At 31.3% G+C, this 25,447-nt stretch overlaps 1 protein-coding gene across 15 annotated transcripts in view; it reads left to right on the forward strand.

Annotated features, from left to right (window-relative positions):
* The window catches only part of BOLL (boule homolog, RNA binding protein), a 200,492-nt gene that overhangs the window by 135,466 nt on the left and 39,579 nt on the right, over positions 1-25,447 (forward strand). For all 15 annotated transcript variants that reach the window (XR_007951984.1, XR_007951987.1, XR_007951985.1 and 12 more), the window contains 5 exons: positions 537-664; positions 1,810-1,881; positions 5,637-5,684; positions 6,645-6,773; positions 8,290-8,388. Coding sequence is in view for 11 of the 15 variants with exons in the window: in XM_051985932.1 (XP_051841892.1) it covers positions 537-664; positions 1,810-1,881; positions 5,637-5,684; positions 6,645-6,773; positions 8,290-8,388 (476 nt within the window). In the remaining 4 variants the exon portion in view is untranslated. The remainder of the gene's footprint in view (positions 1-536; positions 665-1,809; positions 1,882-5,636; positions 5,685-6,644; positions 6,774-8,289; positions 8,389-25,447) is intronic.

Genomic DNA, 25,447 nt, shown 5'->3' on the forward strand with positions numbered 1-25,447 from the left:
GGTTGTCTTGGATGTATTTACATGTCTGGGTATTGTGGGATTTATTTTAAACATAATGAAATCCTGAAGACATAGGCAAATAGGGTGAAAAATTCTTAAATGCTTTATCTGTTAATAGAAATTTTAGGGAAGTTAGATAACTTAGCCATGCATAATCTCGGTAAAGCTAAAAGAGCTAATTTTTAGTGTGATTTTCAAACGTTGATTTAAATCATGTTTTAAAGGTATTCTTGGAATCTTTTTTCTTTCCCTTGGGGCAAGTAAAGTTATTTGTCTAAGGGCCCTACATAGTGAATTTCAGTTTACAAAAATTGAGCCATAATATCACCTTAAGGTCTAAGCAAAGTTGTTGTTTTTTTAAGATATATAATTAAATCTAACATGACATCCAAAAGTTATCATTTTGTTGAATAAAACATAATAATTTTGGTGTTAATGTAGGTATATATTTATGTGTATATATTACATGTATGTTTACATATATATATATATAAATTTAGTGAAATATAATAACAATATAATACTATCTGCCTTAGGTTCTAGTATAATGCCAGCAGCTGGAACAATGTACCTGACTACTTCAACTGGCTATCCTTACACCTACCATAACGGTGTTGCATATTTTCATACTCCTGAAGTAGCTTCTGTCCCACCACCTTGGCCTGTAAGTGATTTAAGTTCAGGAAAGTTTGTTCTCAATATATTCAAATGTTTGTTGAAAATAGAACAACGTTAGATCATCTTTATTTGAAAATCACTCCCCTGCTTAAATCACAGTAATAGTTGCCTAGTGCCTATATGAGAAAGTGGAAGGGGGTGAGGGAGCAGCACTTCTAAACTTAGGACAGAAGTCTAAGTTTTATTTCATATTATTTCCTCCATGTACTGTATATACTACACTATTCACTGTTCTCTTTTTTACTTATGTATTCACACTATTTCCCAAGTCTGGAATAACCCAACCTCTGTTCCTTTCAAACACATGCACAACATATTTGCCTCTATTGGAAGTATTTTTCTAACTTTATGATCAAGCTTTGGGTGCTACCTTATCTATAAAGTTGTCATTGATCCTATCCCTCAAGTAGAAGTCATCCTTCCTTCCCTGGATCTTTAATTTCACACTGTTTGACCTCTCATATCATCGTCTGACTTGTATGTCTTATCCCCCAATTAGATCATAGGCTCAGAGAGGGCAAGGATGGTCGATATTTTTTCATTTTTCTACACCCAGTCCCTAGTATAGTGCCACCTGGTACTTTTCATTCAATTTAATAGACATTTATCTTATATTAGGAAGAAAGAACTTATAGCAGAGGATCAGGAATAGCTTTCATACCCTCTAAGTTTGATATTAATACTGCATTTTCATCATATATAGTAATAATTTAAACTCTTAATTGAATATAGTATTGCTTTAATATGTCATGGGTACTTCTTTTGAAATAGCATATTAAGTACTATTCAAAATATATTTTAAGTGAATAAGATATACTTTTGAACAGAACTTCTTAAAAAGGAACCACATCCATATGTACCAAAAAAGGAATGGTTTTCCTTGGAAGGCTGTTGGTTCCCTCTCATTAGAATTTTTCAAAGACTGGATGATTGTCAGCAGGTATCTGGTAATATGATTGATTTTTCAGGAAGGAGTTGGACTCTGTGGCTTCTGGAGTCCTTTTGAAGGCTGAAATTCAGTGATTTTCTAGTAAGGCAAAAATTGACTGGATTAGTTGGGACATTTCTCTCATATTCCATTTTGGAATGTTTTTTCTTAAATTTTATCTTATTTTTTTCTTTTCTTATTAGTCACGATCTATATCTAGTTCCCCTGTGATGGTAGCTCAACCTGTTTATCAGCAACCCGCATATCATTATCAGGTAAAAATTAATAGAGGATTATGTTACTGCTAAAATAGTATTTTGTACTTTGAGTCTTGGTTTTGGTTTTGTTGTTCTTTGAATCATTCTTAGAAAAAACAGCTCAAACTTCCACAGAATATATCAGATTGCTACCAGTTTTTTATTCCTTTATATTATTCAGATCTTAGACTAAAGTCTTCCTTTTTGAGAGAGTGTGATAGTACAAATCAGGAAACAGATTGTTTTTTCCCCTGTTACTAGTTTAAAATGTAAAAATTAAGCTAAGATGTCTTTTTAGTGATTCTTGCGTAGCAGTCATGTGGATTTGAAAACCACCTTTGACATACACTATGTGTATAACTAGCCAAGTCAAGTCACTTATTTTCCCTGAATATCAGTTTCCTTGCCTATAAAAGAGGAATAATAATACTTCTCATAAAATGGTTATAAGAAAAGCATAAGCACTTTAAAATTTGCCACGTGAGTTGCTGATATTATTATTACAGACTATATTCTAAAAAGTTACCTGTAAATTGAATTAATTCTTTTATCAAGACATTTTTCATTTACTTTTCATTTTAAAAATAGAGATGTGTTATTTTGGGAAAAAATTTGAAATTCCAGAAATAACTTCACATTAAGAATGCTGAAAATCTTCCAAAATCAGATATTTAAAGAAAAATAAACAATTTTTTACTTTGCTTACTGACAAATCCTCCAGATTGTCACTATTTAGAATTTTTCTTTGCTATTTTAAAGAGCAAACTTGAAACTGCTCTTCAATGGCATGGTTGAAGGACAGAGAACAGAGTAGATAGATAGCTAATGGTTTTCATCAGCATTTCCTAGTTGAGAATCAGAGTGGTTCCTGATTTATCTTTGAAAATTTGTCATTTTTTTTCCTTTAACCATATGTTATAGAAAATCTTTCTAATAATATTATGTGCACTTTGCCTTTTCAACAATAGGCTGAACATAGTTTAATCTACTTTTATTCTAATCCAGAGGTTGACATTCTGAATAATATGTCAACCTGGGCTTGTTAAATTAACATCTCTTTCGTTCAATTTCTTCCTCTATAAGATGGAGATAATAATAGCACCTACTTCTCAACGTTGCTGGAGAACTCAAATGCCATAATATTTATAAAACACTTAGCACAATACCTAGCACATAAAAGGTGATATTTGTTATTGTTATCGTCATTATCATTATCAGCAGTTATTAAGATGTCTATGATTGTTTGCTCCTAATTGCTGTACTTTTCTTCTTCTTCATATGTTGTTCTACTGGACTAAATTTTTTTCCTAATTCCTTTTCCACTCCCTGAATTTGGGTATTTTCCAAGAGTCGTATCTCCAGCCCTCTTCTCTTAACTTTAACTCCTCCTTGCAATTCACCATCTCAGTATGGATGTCAGGGAGGAAAAAGATTGAGAAAAGGTCATTAGATTTAGTGGTTAGTAGGTCAGTAACTTTTGAAAGAGTCGTTTCAGTAGTTCAGTAGGGATGGAAGCCAGATTACAGGTGGATAGGAAAAAAGTAGAAGCTTCAAGTATAGGTGAATTTCTCTTGAAAAATTTGCTCAAGATTGGGTACAGGAGTTTGGAAGAAGGTGAATTGCTCAGGGGTTATGCAAGGTTATTTTAGGATAATGGGTATCTTAAGTATGTTCATTAGTAAAAAAAGAATAAGAAGATGGAGCTCATGAAGGAAATAGAAGTCAAAAAGTTAAGAGAGTAAGGTAATGATTAATTCAGGGTTCTGCAGAAGGTAGAATAGGATGTAATCAACCACTCCTAAATTCCTCTAGATATTTTTTATTAATGTTTCTTTTCTTTCAGAGGTATTTTGATGTACCTTGCTAATTGATCTGAGGGACTGTTGATTTTCTAAAATAGAAATTTAATCATTCTCATTTATCTCAGTACTATTACATTCATAAATGCTCTCTTTAAATTAATTTTCATTTAAGAACCATACTAAATCTGTTACCAAGATATAGTCACATGACATTGAGAGGACATCCATAAAATATAATGTTTCTCTATCACCCATCCCTGATTTTCAAATTCTGTAATAAAGGGAGTACTTAAGTGACTCTACATATGCTTATTCTGATAGATTTCATTACTTTCATAGTAGATTAGTTATTTCATTTTATTAAAAGAATAATATGGCAATTATCTCCTGTAAAGGTAAAAATCTCACGTAGATGTTTCAAAGCTCACTATTTTTTATTGTTTATTGGTTTCTTGTTTTCATTTTTCTTCTAGCCTTTTGTTTATATATTTTTATTTGATGAATGGTCTTTAAATATATATGTAGCTTATTCATGTTCCCAATAACTTCCCCCCAGCTTTCCAGATATCTCTTCCCATTGACCCCTTATCATATCTGACTTTAATTTTGCTTTATTTACTTTTAAATTTTTTTCATATCTTGTTTTTCCTTAAGTTAATCCCATAACATATAAAAAGTAAACAAATTGTCTAAACTGAAGAATACAATACTATTATAATACACTTCTCTACAATTCTACTATAATACTATGATGACAACAATGATAACAAATATACCTTGACTATGATTCTATCCGCTACCAAACCAAGTTTCACTAAGCCACAAAAATTAAAGTCATAGTATGTGTAGCAATATTAGACCTGAGTTCCACTATCTTCACATATGCACATATATTAAAAATATGTATATAAGTGGGCCTCCTAACTGATGGTGGTATATTTACCAATCATTTCCTCCATTCTTTTGTTCTTCAATTTGTTTCTTCCGATTCTGTTCTTGCCTATTTTATTCCTATCCATTTATCTTCTTCCTCCAGCTCTTGTCTACTTTATTCCTAGATGCTATTTTCTACCTTTACCAAATATTTTAATTTTTAAATATCAGAAATCTTAATTGTAGTCTGTTTTGTTATATTTTATTGTAGTTATATATTATTCTGCTATCATATAAAAGTTTACTTTCTGTTACTATATGTTCAGGAACAACATTTTTTAATTGATTAATTCATAAGAGAATAATTAGCATTTATATATCACCACGTGCTAGGCACTGTCCTAAGATCTTTTTACAAATACTGTCTCATTGATCCTCACAATAACCCTTCAAGATACATAGTTATTCCCATTTTACATTTGAGGAAACTGAGGTAAAAAGTTAGTCAAAATCAGTCAATATGTGTCTGAGGCCACATTGGAGATCTTTCTGATTGCAGATCCAGTGCTATATCTGCTGAGCTAACAACTAGCAGCACCTCTCATTGCTTCTCATTTTTCTAAAAAATAAATAGCTGTGTAGTAACATTAATTTTTTTTTAATTTAAGGAATTTTTCTTTCAGGTTTTATATATATATATGTATATGTATACTAAGTATATTTCAAGATAGTTATTTCCTTAGTGTAGCCCTCTAAGCTGTGCTGATAATATCTGTGTTATTACTGTGTGTGTGTGTGTGTGTGTGTGTGTGTGTGTGTGTGTGTGTGTGTTTCTGATTAGAAAAATGTTCTTACTACTCTAAATTCATGAAATTGGTGGTAGTTTATACCAAAAAGTGTCATTAATGTTAATGTTCTTTCATTATGAAGAACATCTACATAGGACATTGCTAATATTTTACATTTTAATCTTCTTTAAAAGTCACATATTATCATTACTAAGAAATTTTGATTAAATTTCTGGCTTGAAATTATAATTTTTAAACACCTTGAATATATTTAACCTTTTAATACATTTTTTTTTCTTTTCCACGTTAGGCACCTGCACAATGTCTTCCAGGACAATGGCAGTGGGGAGTCCCCCAGGTAATAACAGTAACCTTATATACTTGGTTATGAATTCTTTTTAAAATTATTACGTTTAAAGAAAGGTTAGATATTCAGCACTTTTTAAAGTTAGATTTTGTTTCTATTTTATTTATATTTAGGAAATCTGTTGCTTGTTTTAGGTAGCATGTATGTATAAAATATAATTGAATCATTTGTCCCTACTTACTTGAAGGAGCTAAATATCCACCTGAACATTAATGTACAATAGAGCAAAAGGTACCCTTGGTACATGTGTTCATCTTAATTCAGATAAAAAGGGTGACAGACAATGGCATAGGGAAGTTCAGTGTTTTCCCCAGGATTACTGAATTATTTAGTGACATACCCACTAGAATTTTTATTACCTTCTAGTCTTTTAATTCTGTAATCTTTGTGCAGCATGATATTTGTAGAAATATGTATAGAGGACTTGCCGACCTAGGGAGGGGGTGGGGTAGGAGGAAGAGAGGGGAAAAAATTAGAACACAGGGTTTTGTAAAGGTGAATGTCAAAAATCATCCATGTGTATATTTTGAAAATAAAAAAAATTTAATTAAAAAAATTCTGTAATCTTCTATGTTGTCCCAAAAAAACAAGTTGTTAAAATGAGTTTTAATTTTCTGTGATGCTCCCATACATGGAATAAAAACTACTTTTAACTATTTTGCTGCAGTCATCCCTACCTTCCTGCAAAGTGTAACCTATTCCAATTCAAGGACTTCCCTGACCCACCTAGTTATTCTTATTCTCTCTTGAAATTAATTTTGTTTTATTTTTATTTTACTTGTGTATATTTAATTTTCCATCTCTCCTATATCCCTAGGAGACTATTAGCTCCTTGAAAGCAACAACTTTTTTTTTTTTAACATGGTAATCATAGTGCCTTAAAAGCGTCTTAACTAATGCTTATTGAATTAGGTTTCACTGAAATAATTTAATTAGTTTTGTTTCCTTTAGTCTCCAGCTTCTTCAGCCCCATTTTTATACCTACAGCCATCTGAGGTTATTTATCAACCCGTAGAAATTGCACAAGATGGTGGGTGTGTTCCCCCCCCTCTTTCTCTAATGGAAGCTTCAGTTCCAGAGGTATGTATTGTGATTGCAGCAGTTAATTGCAAGAGTGTGTGGGAAAAGGGGGGACACAAATATTTGGCTATTGTTAAAAATGGGATAAAAGCTATTATTAAAATGTGTAATTTTTTGTTTTCCAATTTCCTTTTTCTGTCTTTTTGCTCCATCTAAGGAAGGTTTTTTTGCTAGGCTTTTTCATCCATTTTCTTTCATTTTTGTTTTCTCACCTACAGATATCCTAAATCAGTAGTCCTCAAAGTGTAGTCCAAAGAATTGTTTGGGGTCTCACCCTTTCAGAGAGTCTACAAATTCAAAATTATTTTTTATTTCTAATATAGTAATAATAGCTATAAATATAACCCATGTGAACAAAAACTCTTTGAACAGATCCTTGATAGTTTTTTAACAACATGAAGATACTGAGAACAAAAGTTTGAGAACCACTGTCCTAAATTCTCTGCTTATCAGCTTATTTTTATTCTGTTAGTCTGTATACATTATGATCATCAATTAAAATCTTACCCTCTCCATGAACCTTTCTCTGAACCTACTCAGTTCTCTCTATAGAGTAACAGAGCAAAAGTGAGAACTTAGTTGTTTTTCCTTTCAGTTTTGGTTTTTTTTTCCTGTATTCTACCACACTTCGTTTCACTTTCTGTGTCAGAAGTGAGTAAAATTAATTTTTAAAACTAACAATATAACACAAACATGTCAAGATTATTTTTAAATAAAAGTTATAAAAACCCACCTTATAGTGTAATGTCCTTTTTGAAACATAGTGGCAATTTAAAAGAAATAAATTAATAGACTTTAAATGCAAGTATTTATTATACTTTTTGCCCTAGGAAAAATAATTCTTTTTACTATTAGTTTATATTTCTATAAAAGAATAAGGTTAGGGATAGGAATTGGACCAGTGATTTCATTGATAATAGGGAGCTTTTGACTAAAAACAAGACATTCCTGCCTATGTAGAACAGCATCTTCTCTACACATACAGTCTTAGAGTCGCCTAGGACAATGAGAAGCTAAGTGACCTATCCAGAGTCACACAAGCAGAATGTGTCAAAGGCTATACTTTGAACTCAGGTCTTCTCTATCTCATTGCTTCTCATCTTTCTACATACTAAAAAATAAATAGCTGTATAATAACATTAATTTTTCTTTTAATGTAAGAGACTTTCTAGTTATTTATATATATATATATATAAAGTATATTTCAAGATAGTTATTTCTTAGTGTAGTCCTCTAAGCTGTGCTGATAATATCTTTGTTATTACCTACCATGCATTGGATAAATAATATTTCAGAGAAGGAAAGGATTTACTTTGGTGAGAGAATAGTTAAATAAGTAAAGAGTATAATTTGTTTTTGGAAAATTTTGCTTATATAGTTGAAACCAAAAATACCAACTATGGGAGTTGACATTTGTGTCAACTTAAAGTGAAAATTTATAAATATTGAGAACTCTTTTTTTCTGCCTCTTTTAATTGATCTTCTTGACTAAAATTTATACTTTTTCTTTTACTAGCCTTATTCTGATCATGGAGTTCAAGCAACATATCATCAGGTTTATGCCCAAAGTGCAATTGCTATGCCTGCGCCAGTGATGCAGCCTGAACCAATTAAAGTAAGCGGTTTATTTTAGATTATTTTCCCCCTCATATCAGATTTCAAATTTTTCAATATTTTATTTTAAAAATAAAGATTTTCTTCAGGTATCTCTCTCATACCATAATTAAACATAAAGAATTACTATCTCAGAATACAGTATAAATTAGCCTCATTTATTAAAGAGTGGTGGATTTTAGGATTATGGATAGTTAAATAGATTCTAGTTATATAAAGTTCTATGCACGATATAACTGGGCCATACCAGAAGTAAAATATGATGTTTTTGATTATCTTCTTTAAGTTAAATATTAGTAAAGATAACCAGAAACTTAATAATGACTCTTTTATTGGTGAATTTAGAAAGGACTAGGTTTTGATGAATTTGTTGAGTCCAAAAGAGTGCTATTTAAGAAGCTCACGTGGTGATGAGAACAGAAGATTTAACTAATGATTAACAAAGGAAAGAAGGTCAGCAATCTTCAAAGAATAGAGCAGGCACAATTAAGAGCCACTTTGAGTTTCAGAGACCAAACCACCAGTAACATAAATCAAAGATGAAAGCTAGAACTCCATACAATAGCAGATCCAGGGACCTATATATTATAAAATGCGGTCTGATATTTGGACAATATGTCCAAAGCCACATTGAGGTTGGTTGAAGGTCAACACAGAGGATTTAGTATTGCACCTCAAAAAAAAATGTTTTCACAAAGAATTGGCTCAAGGTATAAGTTTGGTGGTGCTGTGCTTGCTATATTCTTGGTCCTATTCCTACTAAAGACCAAGCTCTGAGAGTACTTACTCTCTCCTGATATATTATTTTATTCAAACTTACTGTGCCAATTTAGAGAATTTTCTTTTATTAGGAGTTGAGTCAATAACAGTACTTTTGGTAGTGGTACAGAATCTTTAGATCAGAAGGAGACGTCTTCTGCAGTAGGATTGAGGAGACTAGTTGTCCATTGTTTAGGGTGTTGATCCATGCCATATAATATTGGATACAAAGCATTGCTACTGTGAAGAACCCCTCCATTTTTGCCCCACTTCCTCACTTACCATGTTATTGCCCTTAGGAAATTGGATCATGGCCCTAATTTATTTAAAATATAGGAAGGGTACTTTACCTCTCAAATAACTTGAGGCTACTTTCCGTTTCTTCTGTATCCAGAAGTAGGAAATATGTGTTGTAGGATGTCAGCTGTGATTCTAAAGCAGCTTAACAATATAATGGTTAAATACATTGAAGATACTCATCCAATGGATGTTCTAAATGTGACATCTATTTAGTTAGAAGGTAAATTATAGTTAGGTGCTAACATGGTGGAGTGAGGAAGAGACTCTCTGAAACCCTCCCAAATTCCCCTTCCAAACAACTAGAAAACTGCCTCAGAAATAACCTAAGAGCAGGGAGGCAGCTTATTAACATGACAAGAAAGGTCTGTTTCACAGGGATGGAAGGGAGCAAGCTCCAAGAGCAGCAGTGGCAGCCAGGCTATAGCAAGGCTTCAAGTCTTGGGCATTCCACCAGTGAGGCCCAGCCCCCCAGGCAAATGAACAGTCTGTGCAGTACAGAAGCCCCCATCCCCAATACAAATCACCATTGAGACCTTAACTCTATTACTAACTGAAGGGAAGTCTCACCATAGGGCTGGCCAACAGGACCTTGCTCCTTGGGGCCTGCTAGCAGAGAGAAAGAAAGAAAAAGACCCTGTTATTATAGCAACCCATCAGGGGCTCCACTCCTAAGGCCAATCAGCAACAAGATTCCTCCTCCAGAGCCAGCCACCAGAAAGATTCTGTCACAACAGCAACCCCACAGAAAGACCCCATCCCTAGAGTAGACCGGCTGCTAAAACTCACCTTCTTGAGAGGCCTACAGAGAGTCCTCTCACCCTACAAGTCAGAAGAATAGTTTTATCCTACAATAAAAGCAAAAAGTTAAACTTTGAAGCTCAGTGAAAGCTAGCAGCAAGACCTCAAGCCCCAGCACAAAAAAACTTAGAACAAGGTATATTCAGCACCCAATTTTTACATGAAATCACTTAAGTCACAAAAAAAAGATGGGAAAAAAATGAGCCAAAAAGAACTTGACTATAGTTACTATGGTAAGATAGAGAGGATTAAGGCACAATAGTGTCAAAATGGCTACATGTGAAGCCTTAAAAGAAAAATAATTTGTTCTCAAGCCCAAAAAGAATTCCTAGAAGAGTTGAAAATGGATTTCTCTGGTAAGAGAAATAGAAGAAAAATTGAGGGAAAGAGTAATGCAGGAGGATCAGGAAAAAAGAGTCAATAGCATAGAAAAAGATATTTTTAAAATTTACCAAAGAAAATAACTCCCTAAAAAATAGAATTGGCCAAATGGAAAAGAAAGTACAAAAACTCACTGAAGAAAAAAATTCATTAAAAATTGAGCAAATGGAGGCTAATGATTCTATGAGAAACATCAAGATACAATAAAACAAAATTTTAAAAGTATAAAGGATAGAATAAAATGTGAAATTTTTCATTGGAAAAAAACTGACCTAGAAAATAGATCCAAGAAAGATAAGAAATATTGGATCACCTGAAAGTCATGATTAAAAAAGAAAAAAAAAAAAAAAAGCCTAAACAACTTCTTTCAAAAATGTATGAGAATATAAAATTTGAAAGAATCTACCTGTCAGCCTTGAAAGAGATCTCAAAATAAAAATTCCCAGAAATATAACCAAATTCTAGAGTTCACAAATCAAGAAGAAAATACTACAAACAGACAAAAAAGGAACAATTCAGATATTGTGGAACTGCAGTCAGTATCACACAGGATTTGGCAGCTTTCTACATTAAAGAACTTTAAAGTTTGGAATATGATATATCAGAAGGCAAAGGAGTTAAGATTATTCCCAAGAATCACCTACCCAGAAAAATTGAATGTAATCTTTCAGGGGGGAAAATGAATGTTTAACAAAATGGAAAACTTTCAAGCATTGCTAATTGAAAGGACAGAACTGAATAAAAAATCTGACTTTCAAATACAAGACTTAAGAAAATATTAAAAAGGAAGAAAAAAGCATAAGAAATTTTATAAGGTTAAACTTTTTATGTGTATGTGACAAGATAATATTTGTAACTCTTTAGAACATTATTACTATAAGAATAACTTAGAAGTATATGCATACAGAGGGCATTGATATAAGGTGACTGTGATGGAATGATAGCCCCAAAAAATGCCATTGTAATAGAGGGGAAGATGAGAGAAAGGGCAGAGCTTAAAATCTTACTCATCAAAATTAGCTCAAAGAAATAACATACATGCTCATATAGGTATCGAAATCTATCCTCTCCTCTAAGGAAATAAAAAAGTGTGGGGATAACAGGAGAGGGAACAGGTACAGATAAAGGGAGGCTGGACTGAGGAAAATGTTGATCAACTTGTGAGGAGGAAAAAAGGGATGAGAGAGGAAATACATAAGGAAAACACAAAGAGGGAAAAAGTTATACTTGTGAATGGAATGAACTCACTCATTAAACCGAAGAAGATAGCAGAATGGATTAAAAACCAAAATCCTACAATATGTTATTTACAAGAAACACATCTGAAGCAATTTGATGCTTGGAAAAAAGGACTGAAGAAGAATCTATTATACTTCAGCTAAAGCAAAGAAAGCAGGGGTAGCAATCCTGGTCTCAAAGTAAAAGCAAAAATATATCTAAAAGAGATAAAGCAGGAAACTATATCTTGCTGAAAGGTACCATAGATAAAGTCATATGGATACTAAATATATGTGTACCAAATGGTATAACATAGTTACCAGAGGAAATAGACAATAAAATGATACTAATGAGGGACCTTAACTTTCCCCTCTCAAAATTAGATAAATCTAACCCCCAAAATAAGCAAGAATGAAGTTAAGGAGAAATGAATAAAATTTTGGAAAAGTTAAATATGGAAGGTCTCTGGAGAAAATTGAATAGGAATATAAAATAAAATAATCTTTTTTCTCAACAGTATATGGCACCTATACAGAAACTGACAATATATTAAGACTTAAAATCTTGACAACCAAATACAGAAAAGAAGAAATAATAAGTATATCTTTTTCAGATTATAATGCATCAAAAATTATATTCAGTAGTGACAATAAAAAGTTAGTTGGAAATTAATCTTATTCTAAAAAATAAATGGGTCAAAGAACAAATAATAGAACCAATTGATAATTTCATTTTAAAAAATGACAAAAATGAGACAACATAAAATTTTTGGGTTGCAATCAAAAAAAATACTTGATGAAAAACTTATCTCTAAACACTTAAATCAGTAAAATAGAGGAAAAAGTTGATGAATTGGCCATACAACTTAAAAAAAAAAAAAAACCTAGAAAAAGAAGAAATTTTAAATCCCCAATTAAACACCAAAATGGAAATTTAGAAAAATCAAAATTAAAGGAGAGATTAATAAAATTGAAAGAAAAACTTTTGAAGTAATAAATAAAACTAAGAGATGGTTTTATGAAAAATTTAAAAAATAAAATAGATAAGTTTAAACATTAGTTAATTTGATTTAAAAAAGGAAACAATTTCAAGCATCAAAAATGAAAGGGGAGAATTGACCACCAATGAAGAGGAAATTAAGGCAATTATTAAGATCTCTTTTGCCCAATTATGTTGCCAATAAATTTGACAATCTAAATGAAATGAATTAATATCTACAAAAATATAAATTGCCTAGATTAACATTAGAATAAATACAATCATTAACCCCAACCTTAGGGAAAAAAAATTGAACAAGCCATCAAATAATTATACCTAAGGAAAAAAAAATCTCTGGGACCAGATGGATTCACAAATTCAACCAGACATTTAAAAAACAGTTAATCACAGTACTACATAAATTATTTGGAAAAATAGGTGAAGATGGGAGTTCTACCAAATTCTTTTAATGATATAACAGTGCTGCTACCTAAAACAGAAAGAGCATGAATGCTGATATGTACACATATGTATATATATGACACTATAACATAATAGACTTGATGAATATATGATAACAAAATTTTAAAATAATCACAGAGAAATGATAGCAATATATCACAAGGATCATACAGTATGATCAGGTAGGATTTATACCAGGAATGCAGAGTTGGATCAGTGTAATTGACTGTTTTAGTAACAAAACCAACAGAAACCATATGATTGTCTCAATAGAGGCAGAAAAAGCCTTTAATAAAGTACAGCATCTATTCTTACTAAAAACACTAGAGCTCATAAAAATAAATGAAACTTACCTTAAAATGGTAAGTAATGTTTATTTAAAACCATCAGCAAGCAATATCTGTAAAGGAGATAAACTAAAAGCTTTTCCAATAAATTAAGGATGAAACAAGGATGTCCATTATCACCTCTATTATTTAATATTTTGCTAAGAAATGTTAGCTATAGCAATAAGAGAAGAAAAAGAAATTAAAGCAGTTAGAATATGCAGTGAGGAAATAAAATTATCACATTACAGATTATATGATGTTGTACTTAAAAATTCTGGAGAATCAACTAAAAAGCTACTTGAAATTATCAACAACTTTAGCAAAGTTACAGGATACAAATAAAAATAAACCTACATGAATCATCAGCATTTCTATGTATTACAAAAAAGTCCACCAGCAAGAAATAGAGAAATTTTATCTAAAATAACTGTATTTGATACATAATGCTTAGGAGTCTATTTGCCAAGATAAACCCCAAAACTATATGAACATGACTATAAGACGCTTTGCACGAGTAAAGTCATATCCAAATAATTGGAAAAAAAATTAAATGTTCACAGGTAGGGTGAGCCTATATAATAAAAGTTGTAATTCTGCATTCTGCTGAAATTTATTTGTTCAGTGCCATATCCAACTATCAAAAAATTATTTAATAGAGCTAGAAAAATAAAATTTCCATGGAAGAACCTAAGCTCGAATATATCAAAGGAATAAATTATTAAAAAGTGAAAGTACTCTAGTCATATCAAATCTTAAACATTATTATACAGCAGTAATTATCAAAACAATCTAGTATTGGCTGAGAAATAAAGTGGTAGATCAGTAGAATAGATTACATACAAATTCCATTACAATAAATTACCACAGTAATCTAGTATATGATAAAACTAAATTTCAAAGCTTTTGGAACAAAAAACATATTTTTTGACAAAAATTAGTGAGAAAACTGGAAAACAGTATGGCAGAAACTGTGTATAGATTAACATCTCAACATATCCCAAGATAAGATCAAAATGGGTGCATGATTTTGTGGGTAAGAGAAGAATTTAGGACTACAGAGATATATAGAGTATCACAAAATGTAAAATAATTTTGATTATATAAAATTTAAAAGGTTTTGCACAAATAAAACCACTGCATCAGCATTATAAGGAAACCAAAAAACTGGATAGAAATTTTTGCAACAGATGTTTCTGATAAAGGCTTCATTTCTCAGAAATATAAGAGAAATGAGTCAGATTTATAAAAATACATGTCATTCTGCAATTGATAGGGGTATTGTCAATCAAAGGGTATTAACAGGAAAGAAATCAAAGTTACTTATAGTTATATAAAAATGCTCTAAATCAGTAATGATTAGAGAAATGTAAAATAAACTGAGGTATCACCTCACTCCTGTCAGATTTGCTAATATGACAAAAAAGGGAAATGTTGAGTGTTGGAAGAGATGTAGGAACAATGGGATGTTAATACACTGTTGGTGTAATTGTGAACTGCTCCAACTATTTTGGAAAGCAATTTAGAACTATTCCCAAAGGGCTATAAAATTATGAATAACCTTTAATCCAGCAATACCACTGCTAGATCTATATTCCAAAAATATCCAAAGAAAAGAGGAAAAGACCTATTAATTCTTTTTGTAGTAGTTAAAAATTGGAAATCAAAAATTTGCCCATCAATGGATGAATAGTTAATCCATCTTTGGTATAATTATAATGTAATATCATTGTGCTATAAGAACTGACTAGATTATTTCAGAAAAACCTGGAAAAACTTATATGAACTAATGCAAAGTGAAGTGAGCAGAACCAGAACAACATTGTACACAATAACAACAATAATACTTGATTATCAATTGTAAATAACTTGGCTATTCTCAGCAATACAATGATCCAAAATAATCCCAAAGGAACAATGATGAAGCATACTATCTGTCTTCAGAGAAACAACTGATATTGTTTGAATATAGACTGAAACATGCTATTTTTCACTTTTTTCTTTTATTCGAATCTTATACAAAATGACCAATATGAAAATGTTATACATAATTGCATATGCATAACCTGTATCTGATTACTTTAGCATCTCAAGAAAATGGGGAAAGAAGGGAAGTAGGGAAAGAATTTGTAACTCAAAATTTTAAAAATAATAAAAAATAAAATTTTAAATAGTAGGAAAGAATAAATAAATAAATAATAGTTTGAGGAAGTTATCAGGGAACCAAAAGGATTTATGATGACAAAGTTTTTATTTCTCTACAGTTTGTGACATTCCTTTTAAATTCATTAAAAGCAGAAATTGCTTAAAATGTTCCCTCATTGAGCGAAAACATGAAAACAGAGTGAGATTAGCTTACTTTAACTTATAGCAAAGGTTATAATGAAACTAAACAGTTCATTATCATATTTATCACTAAATACAATAAAATTAATTTTCCCTTCTAATTGTTAAAATTTTGTTCCCCTATATGCTTCTGAGATAAAGGAATTAAAAGCAGTGCCATCTATTAGAATAGATTATCTGTGAATTTTTACATAACAATTATTTTTACCTTCTAGATTTCTTATAAATCAAATACTCCTGCAGATTTTTTAGTTATTTTAATTATATCCCAGTAGAGGGGGTCATAGCACAGATTTCTCAAACATTTTAATACACTTGAGTATCAAATAATTTCCAGATGTCCTGAAGAATTAAGGAAAGCCTCAAAATCCATTATTTCATTTAGTTTATGACTGGTTAATGTTTATTCCAAATTATCACAGAGAATAACTACCTGAGTATGACCCAATGTCTGTTGTATAGATGAATTCGGAACAAAACTAAGTAGAATGGGGAATCTATAGGCAAAAGTTGGATTCCTAGAGAATTTGACCTCAAAAAATACATAGTTCCTTATTCAAGCTTCTGTACCACTACCATAGAGAATTAGGATCTAGGTCTATCAGGTATCATGTGGGTGAGTTTAGAGGCACGGTTTCATGTAGTTATAACTCAAAAAATTATTCCACAAATACCCTAGTCTTTACCCCCCAGTTAAACTATTAGATGGCTATTATTATTATTACATTAAAGGATTCAAGAAGTTTAAAACTGGAAACAATGGTTTACTAATTATCCTTTAAATTGATATCCTACTCCTCTAAAACTATAATTAGTAGTTTTAAGTCTCCTTCAGAACCAGTCTTCTCTTCTTTCTGGCTTTCAACTCCTAGAGTGATTTTTTCTTTTTCCTCTTCCCAGCCTTACCTTTATTCCCTTTCTCTCCCTGCTTTTCCCTTTGTTTTCCTTCCTTTTCCCATCTCTTTCTTTTTTTCTTCATCTTCCTTAAATGTTACTAATAATATAAAGCCTAAGTAGATGAGTATAAGAAAGAGAACATAGAATTTTAAAATGAAGAAAAGTCCTTAAAAGGATCATCTAGTCTGATCCTTTCATTTTACGGATGTGGAAATGGGGGGTCAGAGAAATTAAGTGACTTAGCTAGGGTCACACAGCGCATTAGTAAAAAGGGTCAAGACCATAAATGATTTTTTTAAAATATCACTTGAGTTTAATAATTTGTTTTTCCAAGAAACAAAGAAATTAGTGTAATTTGCATTACGTACTTTGTTGTACTCTTTTTTTCTAAGGCAGAGTGCCTTTTCATTAAAAAGTTGCATGTCCTGTTAAAGAATTTCTCAAAAATGATGTGCTTACCTTTTCTACTATAACTGTAAAACCCTGTTGGTGCTATTAACATGCCAGTTATATTTTGCAGCAGATGTGACCTTTTTGTACCTGAGTAGTATATCTCACAGAAATGTGGAAAAATTGTAAAATTTGATGCTATTCTTTGCCTAGTTTCAATATTTTGTACTGTAACAAACTTTTTTTTAACCAAATCCCTTTAAAGTAATCTTATTATTCAAATAAGTGAACAGCATTTTAAACATATTTTAAAATTCCTTTTGTGCAAATTTTTATACTGTTCATGTAAAACTCTGATGACTTCAAAAAGAGGTCTGCAATCGAAATTTATTATATAAAAATTTGTTCTTACTGGGTTTTTTTTAATGTAAACATTTTTAAAAACTAAAGTATAAGAAGATAATTATCTTTGATCTATATATAATAAAGTTAATATTTGCAAATAACAGAAGTATTTGTGAAGAATCAATCTAACCCCTTGACTTGGGATTGCTAAGTTGTGTTCAAAGTCACAAATCTAAAAAAGTATAAAAAGATAAGATTTTGATTCCCATGGACCAGATATTTCAGTAATCATTTGCTCTTAGAGAAGAAGCATGAAGTACTGGAAATGGGGCTAGCCTTAGAGCCAAGAACCTGGGTTCAAGTCCAACCTCTGACACATAAATTCTGTGTGACCCTGGGCAAACCACTTAACACCCAGCTTTCTGGGCAGCTCTAAAGGTATTAGCTGCAGGGAGGATGCTGACCTGCCTTGGATGAAAGAGTTCCTTCACCTGGGAGTTCTCTGTGCCAATGATATCACAAGTCTAGTTCCTATCTCCATTCTTCCTAATAACATTAACTCTTTGACCAATCATAATACAGTATAGGGGGGAAATGTTTACATGGCCAAGTGTAAAGTTCCTTAACAATGTATCATTTTTCTCTTTTTGATTAGTAATAGAACAGTGATCACCATGGCCATAATATATACAGACATAGACATTTAATCTTTCTATAGTTTCCCTATAGTAATATTGTGGAGGTTTGGGAAGAAGAATGCTTAAAAAGTATGATCTCCAGGAATCTTTTTAAAAAAAGATGAAAATGTGCTTTCTGAAGGTGTATCCATACACTTTGTATCTGTGTAAAGGGTGTAAGCTGAAGGAGACTTGTGTAGGATTTTGTTTTCTCACCAATTCTTTCAGGAAATCTTTTTCCAAAAAGACAGAATTTCTTTTCAAAAAGTTAGATATTGTATGGAAGCATTTTCTTCCTGCCTATAATGGTTTTAAATAATATCAGTATCCCTTTCACAGCCAAACACTTGGGGAAAGCTATCTACTGTCATTGCTTCTATTTCCTTTCCTTTTGCTTCTCAAATCCTTGCAATTTGGCTTCCAATCTCATCACTCAACTGAAATTATTTTTTCCCAAAGTTACTAAGTTTTTAATTTCCAAATGCAGTGGCTTCAGTCCTTATTTCTTGATTTCTCTGTAACATTTGACAGTGTTGACCATTCTGTCTTCTTATATAAACTTATCTTCTTGTGACATTGCTATCTTGGTTCTCCTCTGTGTCGGACCCCTCCTTTCATTTTCTTTACTTGCTCAATCATCATCCATAGAGGATTTACCAAAAACTCTTATCTTGATCTCACTTGATGACTTCATCAACTCATATAGATTCAGTTATCATCTTTACACTGATGAGTCCCAGAATAGCATATCCAGTCCAGATTTTCTTCCTGATCTGATTCTGTACCAGTTCAGTACCAACTGCATATTGAGCTTTTCCAAATGGATGTCCCATAGACATCTGAAATTAAACAAGTTATATCTAACAACTCAACTCAACCCCAAACTCTCTTTTGTACTTCTCTGTTTCTGTCAAAAGCATTACACAGTCTTCAGATTTGAAACCTTGGCATCATCTTTAACTCCTTATCTACTCAACTCCTTACCCACATAATTGTTCAGTTGTTAGTTCTACCTCTAGAACATGTCCTCTCCTATTTTCTACTCTGTTTCAGATCTTCACTATTTCTCATATATCTGACCTGTTTTGTCTCAATAACAATTGTAATTGATCTTCCCAATCAAGTCTCTCTCCCCTCATCAGTCAATCTTTCACATGCTTTTTAAAAGGATATTCCTAAAGCAAGAGTCATATTATTCCCCTACTCAATAAATTTCTCTCCTCCCTATTATTCCCAGTTTCCCCTCAGATCAAATGCAAACTCCTGTGTAAAGTCCTTGCAATTTGGCTTCATCCTACCCTTATAAACTTATTCTTATATATTCTTTGCTTCCCAGATTATCTTCCTTACCCACATCTTGCTTCTCTGTGTCTTTGCATAGGCTGTTCCCCATGCCTAGACTATACTTCTTCCTTACTTCAGCCTTTTAGAATCCATAGTTTTCTTCAAAGCATGCTTCCTCATTGAGCCATTTTTTACTTGAAGTCTTTTTCTTGAGCTTTCTATCACCATCCCAACTATTAGTGCCTTCTCAATAAAATTATTTTGTGTACATTTGAAGTTATTTACGTGTATTACATATAGAGTCCCTTTTTAGAATGTAAGACTTTTTCATTTATTTCTTTGCTTCCCTAGCACTTAGAACAGTTCTTGGTATGTAGTGTGTACTTAATAAATGATAATTAATTGGTTGATCAGTCATGTATTAAACATTGTAATCAAGTATTCTACTGAATAAGCATTTAATCTTTTAAAAGCACAAATATATACTCAGATTCTTTTGAATTATGTCTCCAAAATATTAGTGGGAACTTTTTTCTTTTCCTGAATTTATTGTAATCTATTCATCTAAGGTAAATCAGCCTCCCTTGCAGGAGTATTCTTAGTTTTGTCTTTTATTTTTCTTCTTGAAGTGCCTGTACTCCTAGAAGGAATATACTATATTAATAAAATGTAGTATTGTAACAAATTGAGAAATAAAGGAGGATATGATTGCCATTGTCATATAGGTTGTAAAAGGAGCTTTTGTTTCCCTCACTTAGCTATTACTTTTGATTCATGTTACAAGTCCCAAATAGTTGTTTTCCTATATACAATTATAACTTTTACTTATTTCTACATATATGATAGTGAACAAGGAGAAACTGGGGGAAGATTTCAGAGTAAGAAAGACAAATGGGAATTAAAATTTGAGCCTTTGGTACTTTTTGCTATCTTGTGTGATGTAGTAAAATAGAGCAATAATTAGAAACTACTTTTATTTTTTCAACAATATCCCTTTTAAGATAGCTATATATAGGTCATCCAGATATTATAATCTAGGCTCGGATAGATATACTGAACCTAAATTTTGATATTGTAGTCAAAGGTACATAGCTACTACATAGCCATATTTAGTAGTTTAGTAACTCCTGTAGCTATAAACCATTGTCTTTTTCTCTAAATCACATTATGCTAATAAACGAGTACAATTAGTAATCTATCAAAATGAGTAAAAATGGAAAGTATAGCTTCTAAAAGACCAAAATGAGGAAGAAGGAGGACAACTTATGCAAAGGCAGAGAGAAGGGATATGCAGCTATAAAGGTGGGCAGCTATGCCCCATAAGAGTATTGAAGTTACTAGATAACAAGAAACCTCACCAGGATCATGTTTCTGATGCTATAGATAATAGAAAATACTTCATTTTGCTGTACCAGTAAATAGAGTGGTAGAGAACTTTGACCTGTCACTCAGAAGCCAAAGCTCCAAAAAGTTTAATCATTCCACTTGGTTCCAACCACAACTTTTCTTTGACCTGCAGGAAATTATCTTCTCCATTATATACAGATAATTGATAATTGCTTAGTAAGCCCTTACTTTGATTTATAGTATGATCTTATTCAATTGAGCTAGGTAGCCTACAGTTTTAAGATAGTGATAATTTACTTTTATGTGTGTTTGAATGAAATGTATATAGACTTTAACAACTTGTGCATTTTGTTTATCATTTAAAATACATTGTTAGTATATTACATCCTGTACCTTATGGAAAAATGTTCTTTAGCTTCTATTCATTTTTGAGAACAATAAACTATTGACATATGCTTAGAGGTCTACATTTTTTCTTCATCATACAACTTTATTTCAAATTTATGTAACCTTGAAATAGATAAATGTGTTTATGGTTTAGTTGGGAATTTACATCTTCACTGTCTCCATCCCAGTAATGTTTTCTGATGACACATTTCATTGTTTCGAATCATATTTAATTCCACTATTTAAATTTCTGTTTTTTAAAACCATCAGATACTTCATTAATGCCATCTATTGGACATATCATATAGTAACATACATAGTGATTTTTTGCTCTGCTCTTGTAAAAATCTTGTTGTTATTGTTGTTTGTTCTTTGTTTTTAAAGAAGACCATGACATCAGGGAGATGATGCCATGACACACAAGTGAGCTGGATGTAAGTGAGGTAGATTGTGCACAGTGTCTCTGGGTCCAGTGGTAAGATAGAAATCAGGACAATTGGAGATGGCCCTGGATGCAGTGAGAGACCGTGGCCTTTTTAAGCTAAGGTCTTTAACAAGTTTCAAAGAGGCCCTTTTCTTTTTACTTTAAATCTTAACCTAGCCTTAATCACTGAATTGGGTGTAGTAAATGTCTAACATTCAAGTGACAGATAATGCTTTATTGAAACACTCTTTTTTTTCTGCTCCATACATATCAAAGAAAACTGAGATATTTTAAGATGTGTTTTCTTAGCCATTGTTAAACACCAATGTTCTCTTCATATTGTTTGGAAGCCACCATGTTATAAAATGCCAATTTACTTTTTTTCTCTACCAAAGAATCATATTGGGGAAAATGTTTGGGGCTTTTTTTTTTTTTTTCTGCAAAGGAAAACATGGTCAAATTCAATTCTGTCCTTCCTTGAAATTTTGTAATGAAGAGTTAAGCCGATTACAAAAGTCAAAACAGACAATTTCAATTACATTACATTGAAAAACTTTTGAACTAATGAAACAAATGCAGATAGTATAAGCAGGAAAGTGATCAACTGGAGGAAAAATCTGTATATCAAATATCTTTAAAAAGAGTCAAATTTCTAAGATACTTAGAACGTGTAAAACCCGACAGTATTCCTCAGTAGAGAAGTTGTCAAAGAATTTGAACAAAAAGTTCTCAAAAGGCAGATTGCAAACTAAGCCATGTAAATGTTAGCTATCATCATCATTAACCACCATTTGACTTTCAAACATTCCACATTGATAATTTGAGTTCTTTAAGAGAAAGGATTATTAAGTTCTTTATATTTGCTTTTCAAACTAGCACATAGTAGCTGCTTAAAGAATGTTTGTTGATTGATTTATTAACAAGAGAAAATTGCACTTTTAAGGAAACTCAGATTTCTTTTCACATCTAACAATTTGGCCAAGATGATAAGAAAGGAATAGTCAGTGTTGGAGAATTTGTACAAAGATGGCACAATGATACATAGTTCATAACATTGTGAATTAATCCTATTATTTTGCAAAGCAGTTTGGAATTATATAAAAAGTGACTAAAATGTCCACAATCCTTTGATCTAGAGCTTGTAATAGTAAGCATATACCAATGAGATTCATTGTAATTTAAAAAAAAAAAAAAAAAAAAGGAAAGCTTCCTATAGAAAAAGTTATTGTTATTTATAGAAATAGTTTCTATAGAAGCCAGGTATTGGAAACAGAGTAGATGCTTCTGTTCATATAGATGCTTCTGTTCATATAATGGAAAATTACTGACCATAAGAAAAGATGAATATAATGAATACAGAGAAGTATGGGAAAACTTTTGAGCTGATGAAAATTAAATAAGCAGAACCAGAAAAACAACATAGGCAATGGCTACAAAAATATAAGTGAAATGAATAACATCACAATGATAAAAATTAAATGCTGTAGAATTATTACAAAGCTTAGCTCCAACAAAGAAATAAGAGAATATACTTCTTTCTCTACCATTTCTTTTTATAGAGGCAAAATGGATAAAGAATACTATATAGGATAATTTACTGAGCTTTTAAAAATTATTTTTAAGAATACAGAGATTGGAGGGAGACATTATATACATAATATTTTAAAAGATAGCAATAAAAATTCCAAAAAATGAATAGTTGCTACTCTAAATAAAAGGACATACATACTTTATTGTTAATTCTTTAATAATGTATTGATTATCTTAATTGTTCATTGATTGAATTTTATTTTATTTTTATCACAACTTAAAGATGTTTTTTATTTTGTAACTAACCCATTAGAGAAAAGATAGGAATTTTTTTTAATTAAACCATTTCCTTTTTTATGGTTATTCTGATAAACAGTAAGCTTAGTAAAAGAGTAGACTAAATGGCTTTTAAACCATTTTTCAGCCCTAAATCTATGATCCTAAAAGAGGTTAAGATAAAAATGATGGCTAAAATAAATCTTAGAATAAATTTTTCAATTTAGATTATCCATGCCAATCCTGTTTGATATTACAAATGATCAAGAATTGGCAATTCCTTATGTGTGGTTCAGATACTTATTTAATAAAAAAAAAGCTGGAGAGATCTCTTGAAGCAAAGCAAAGTTTAAATAAACATTCTCTCGAGAATCTGGCGTCCCACAGGTGGAGCAGGTAATCAAAAGGAGGAGGCATTGTAAGGGGCAAGGTCAATACTTTTAATCCCTAATGCAAATACCCTCTCCCACCATTGACCCTCATCCTTATTGGCTGAGGATCTTACATTCTAAACTGCCCAAGAAATTGAACTTGACCAATAAGTACATAGTTGCCCATATTTGACCTAAACACTGATGTCATAGGAGGATAACGAGGGGACTTAAGTATGCCCTTGACTTAATGCTTTAAGTCCTTCAGGCCTACTCAAACTTTGAAATAGATGAAGCCTTACTCGATTTTCACAACTGTCTTGAAAGATTTCACCTCATCTTGTTCACTTAGGAACCCAAGTGATCTGTCAGTTTCACTGTTTGACTTATTTTTATAGAATAACTATTTTAAAAGTTTATTCTTTCCAGTTCATATGCAAAATCTATAATTTTTTCATTTCAACATGTCATATTTTAAGATTTTACATAACTTTTCTCCTAACCCACGGTGTCAGAGACATCATTACCTTTGAGAGAAATTGGCATACCAAGTATAATTATTTTTTTCTTTTAATTATGTTAGAGAAGTAAAATGCATGAGAAAAACTTTTATTCCTTCCTTCACCAATTCTTTAGTAAATAAATTTTCCCCTATATTTTTTGTTGCATAAAATAGGTTTTTGTTTGAATAACTAGATAATCTTAAAATAACATTTCCCTATTGTAAAGTAATATAATAAACATTGTTAAGATGCCAGTAGGTATATTTTGATTTGATCGAGATTGATTTCTTAATGATTCTTTATGAAAATAAAGTCCATAATTCTGTATTTCTTATGTTGGAGATCTCTTTATTACTTTCTTGAAAGTGAACATTGTCAAACTTTCTTTACCTTTGTGTGTATTACAAGCACAAAATTAATAAAAATAATACTTTTATTTAACTCATTTTAATTAATGGCTACTTCCCAACAGAATTAGGTTGACCATAAAGGTCAAGGGATTATAATTTTTTTTAAAAATCCTTTACAGAATTTGGAACTTAATTTTTACAACTGAAAAAAGGCATAGTTCCCATCTGGTCTGGATTAAAGTTTTCTTCCTTTAAAATTATGTTAGTATAACCAAATTGAATATTTTATCATTTGTTAAAGTTTAAATTCCCTTATTGTGATGCACAAATTGAAATTTCCTATTAGTGCCTCAGTTATTTTGGCAGCAAAAAAAATTACTTAACTATGATAATAATAAGCACTATTACAACTCCACTTGAAATAATTTTCAGCCTGCTCATTTTTGTCATAAATGTTTGCTAAGAATCCTCCTTTTAAAGAAAATTATTTTATTTTCAGTTCCATATTTTCTCCCTACCTTTAACCCCTTTTCTAGCCATTGAGAAGGCAGAAAATACAATACTCATTACACATATACATTACATAAAACATTTATACATTAACTATGTTCAGAAGAAAGAGATATGATTGAATTTGCAATCATTCTCCAGTTCTCTTTCTGGAAGCAAATGGTAATTTTCATCCTGTCTTGGATTCATTGTGAACCCCTG

Source organism: Antechinus flavipes, chromosome 3, assembly GCF_016432865.1.
Source record: "Antechinus flavipes isolate AdamAnt ecotype Samford, QLD, Australia chromosome 3, AdamAnt_v2, whole genome shotgun sequence".
NCBI lineage: Eukaryota > Metazoa > Chordata > Mammalia > Dasyuromorphia > Dasyuridae > Antechinus > Antechinus flavipes.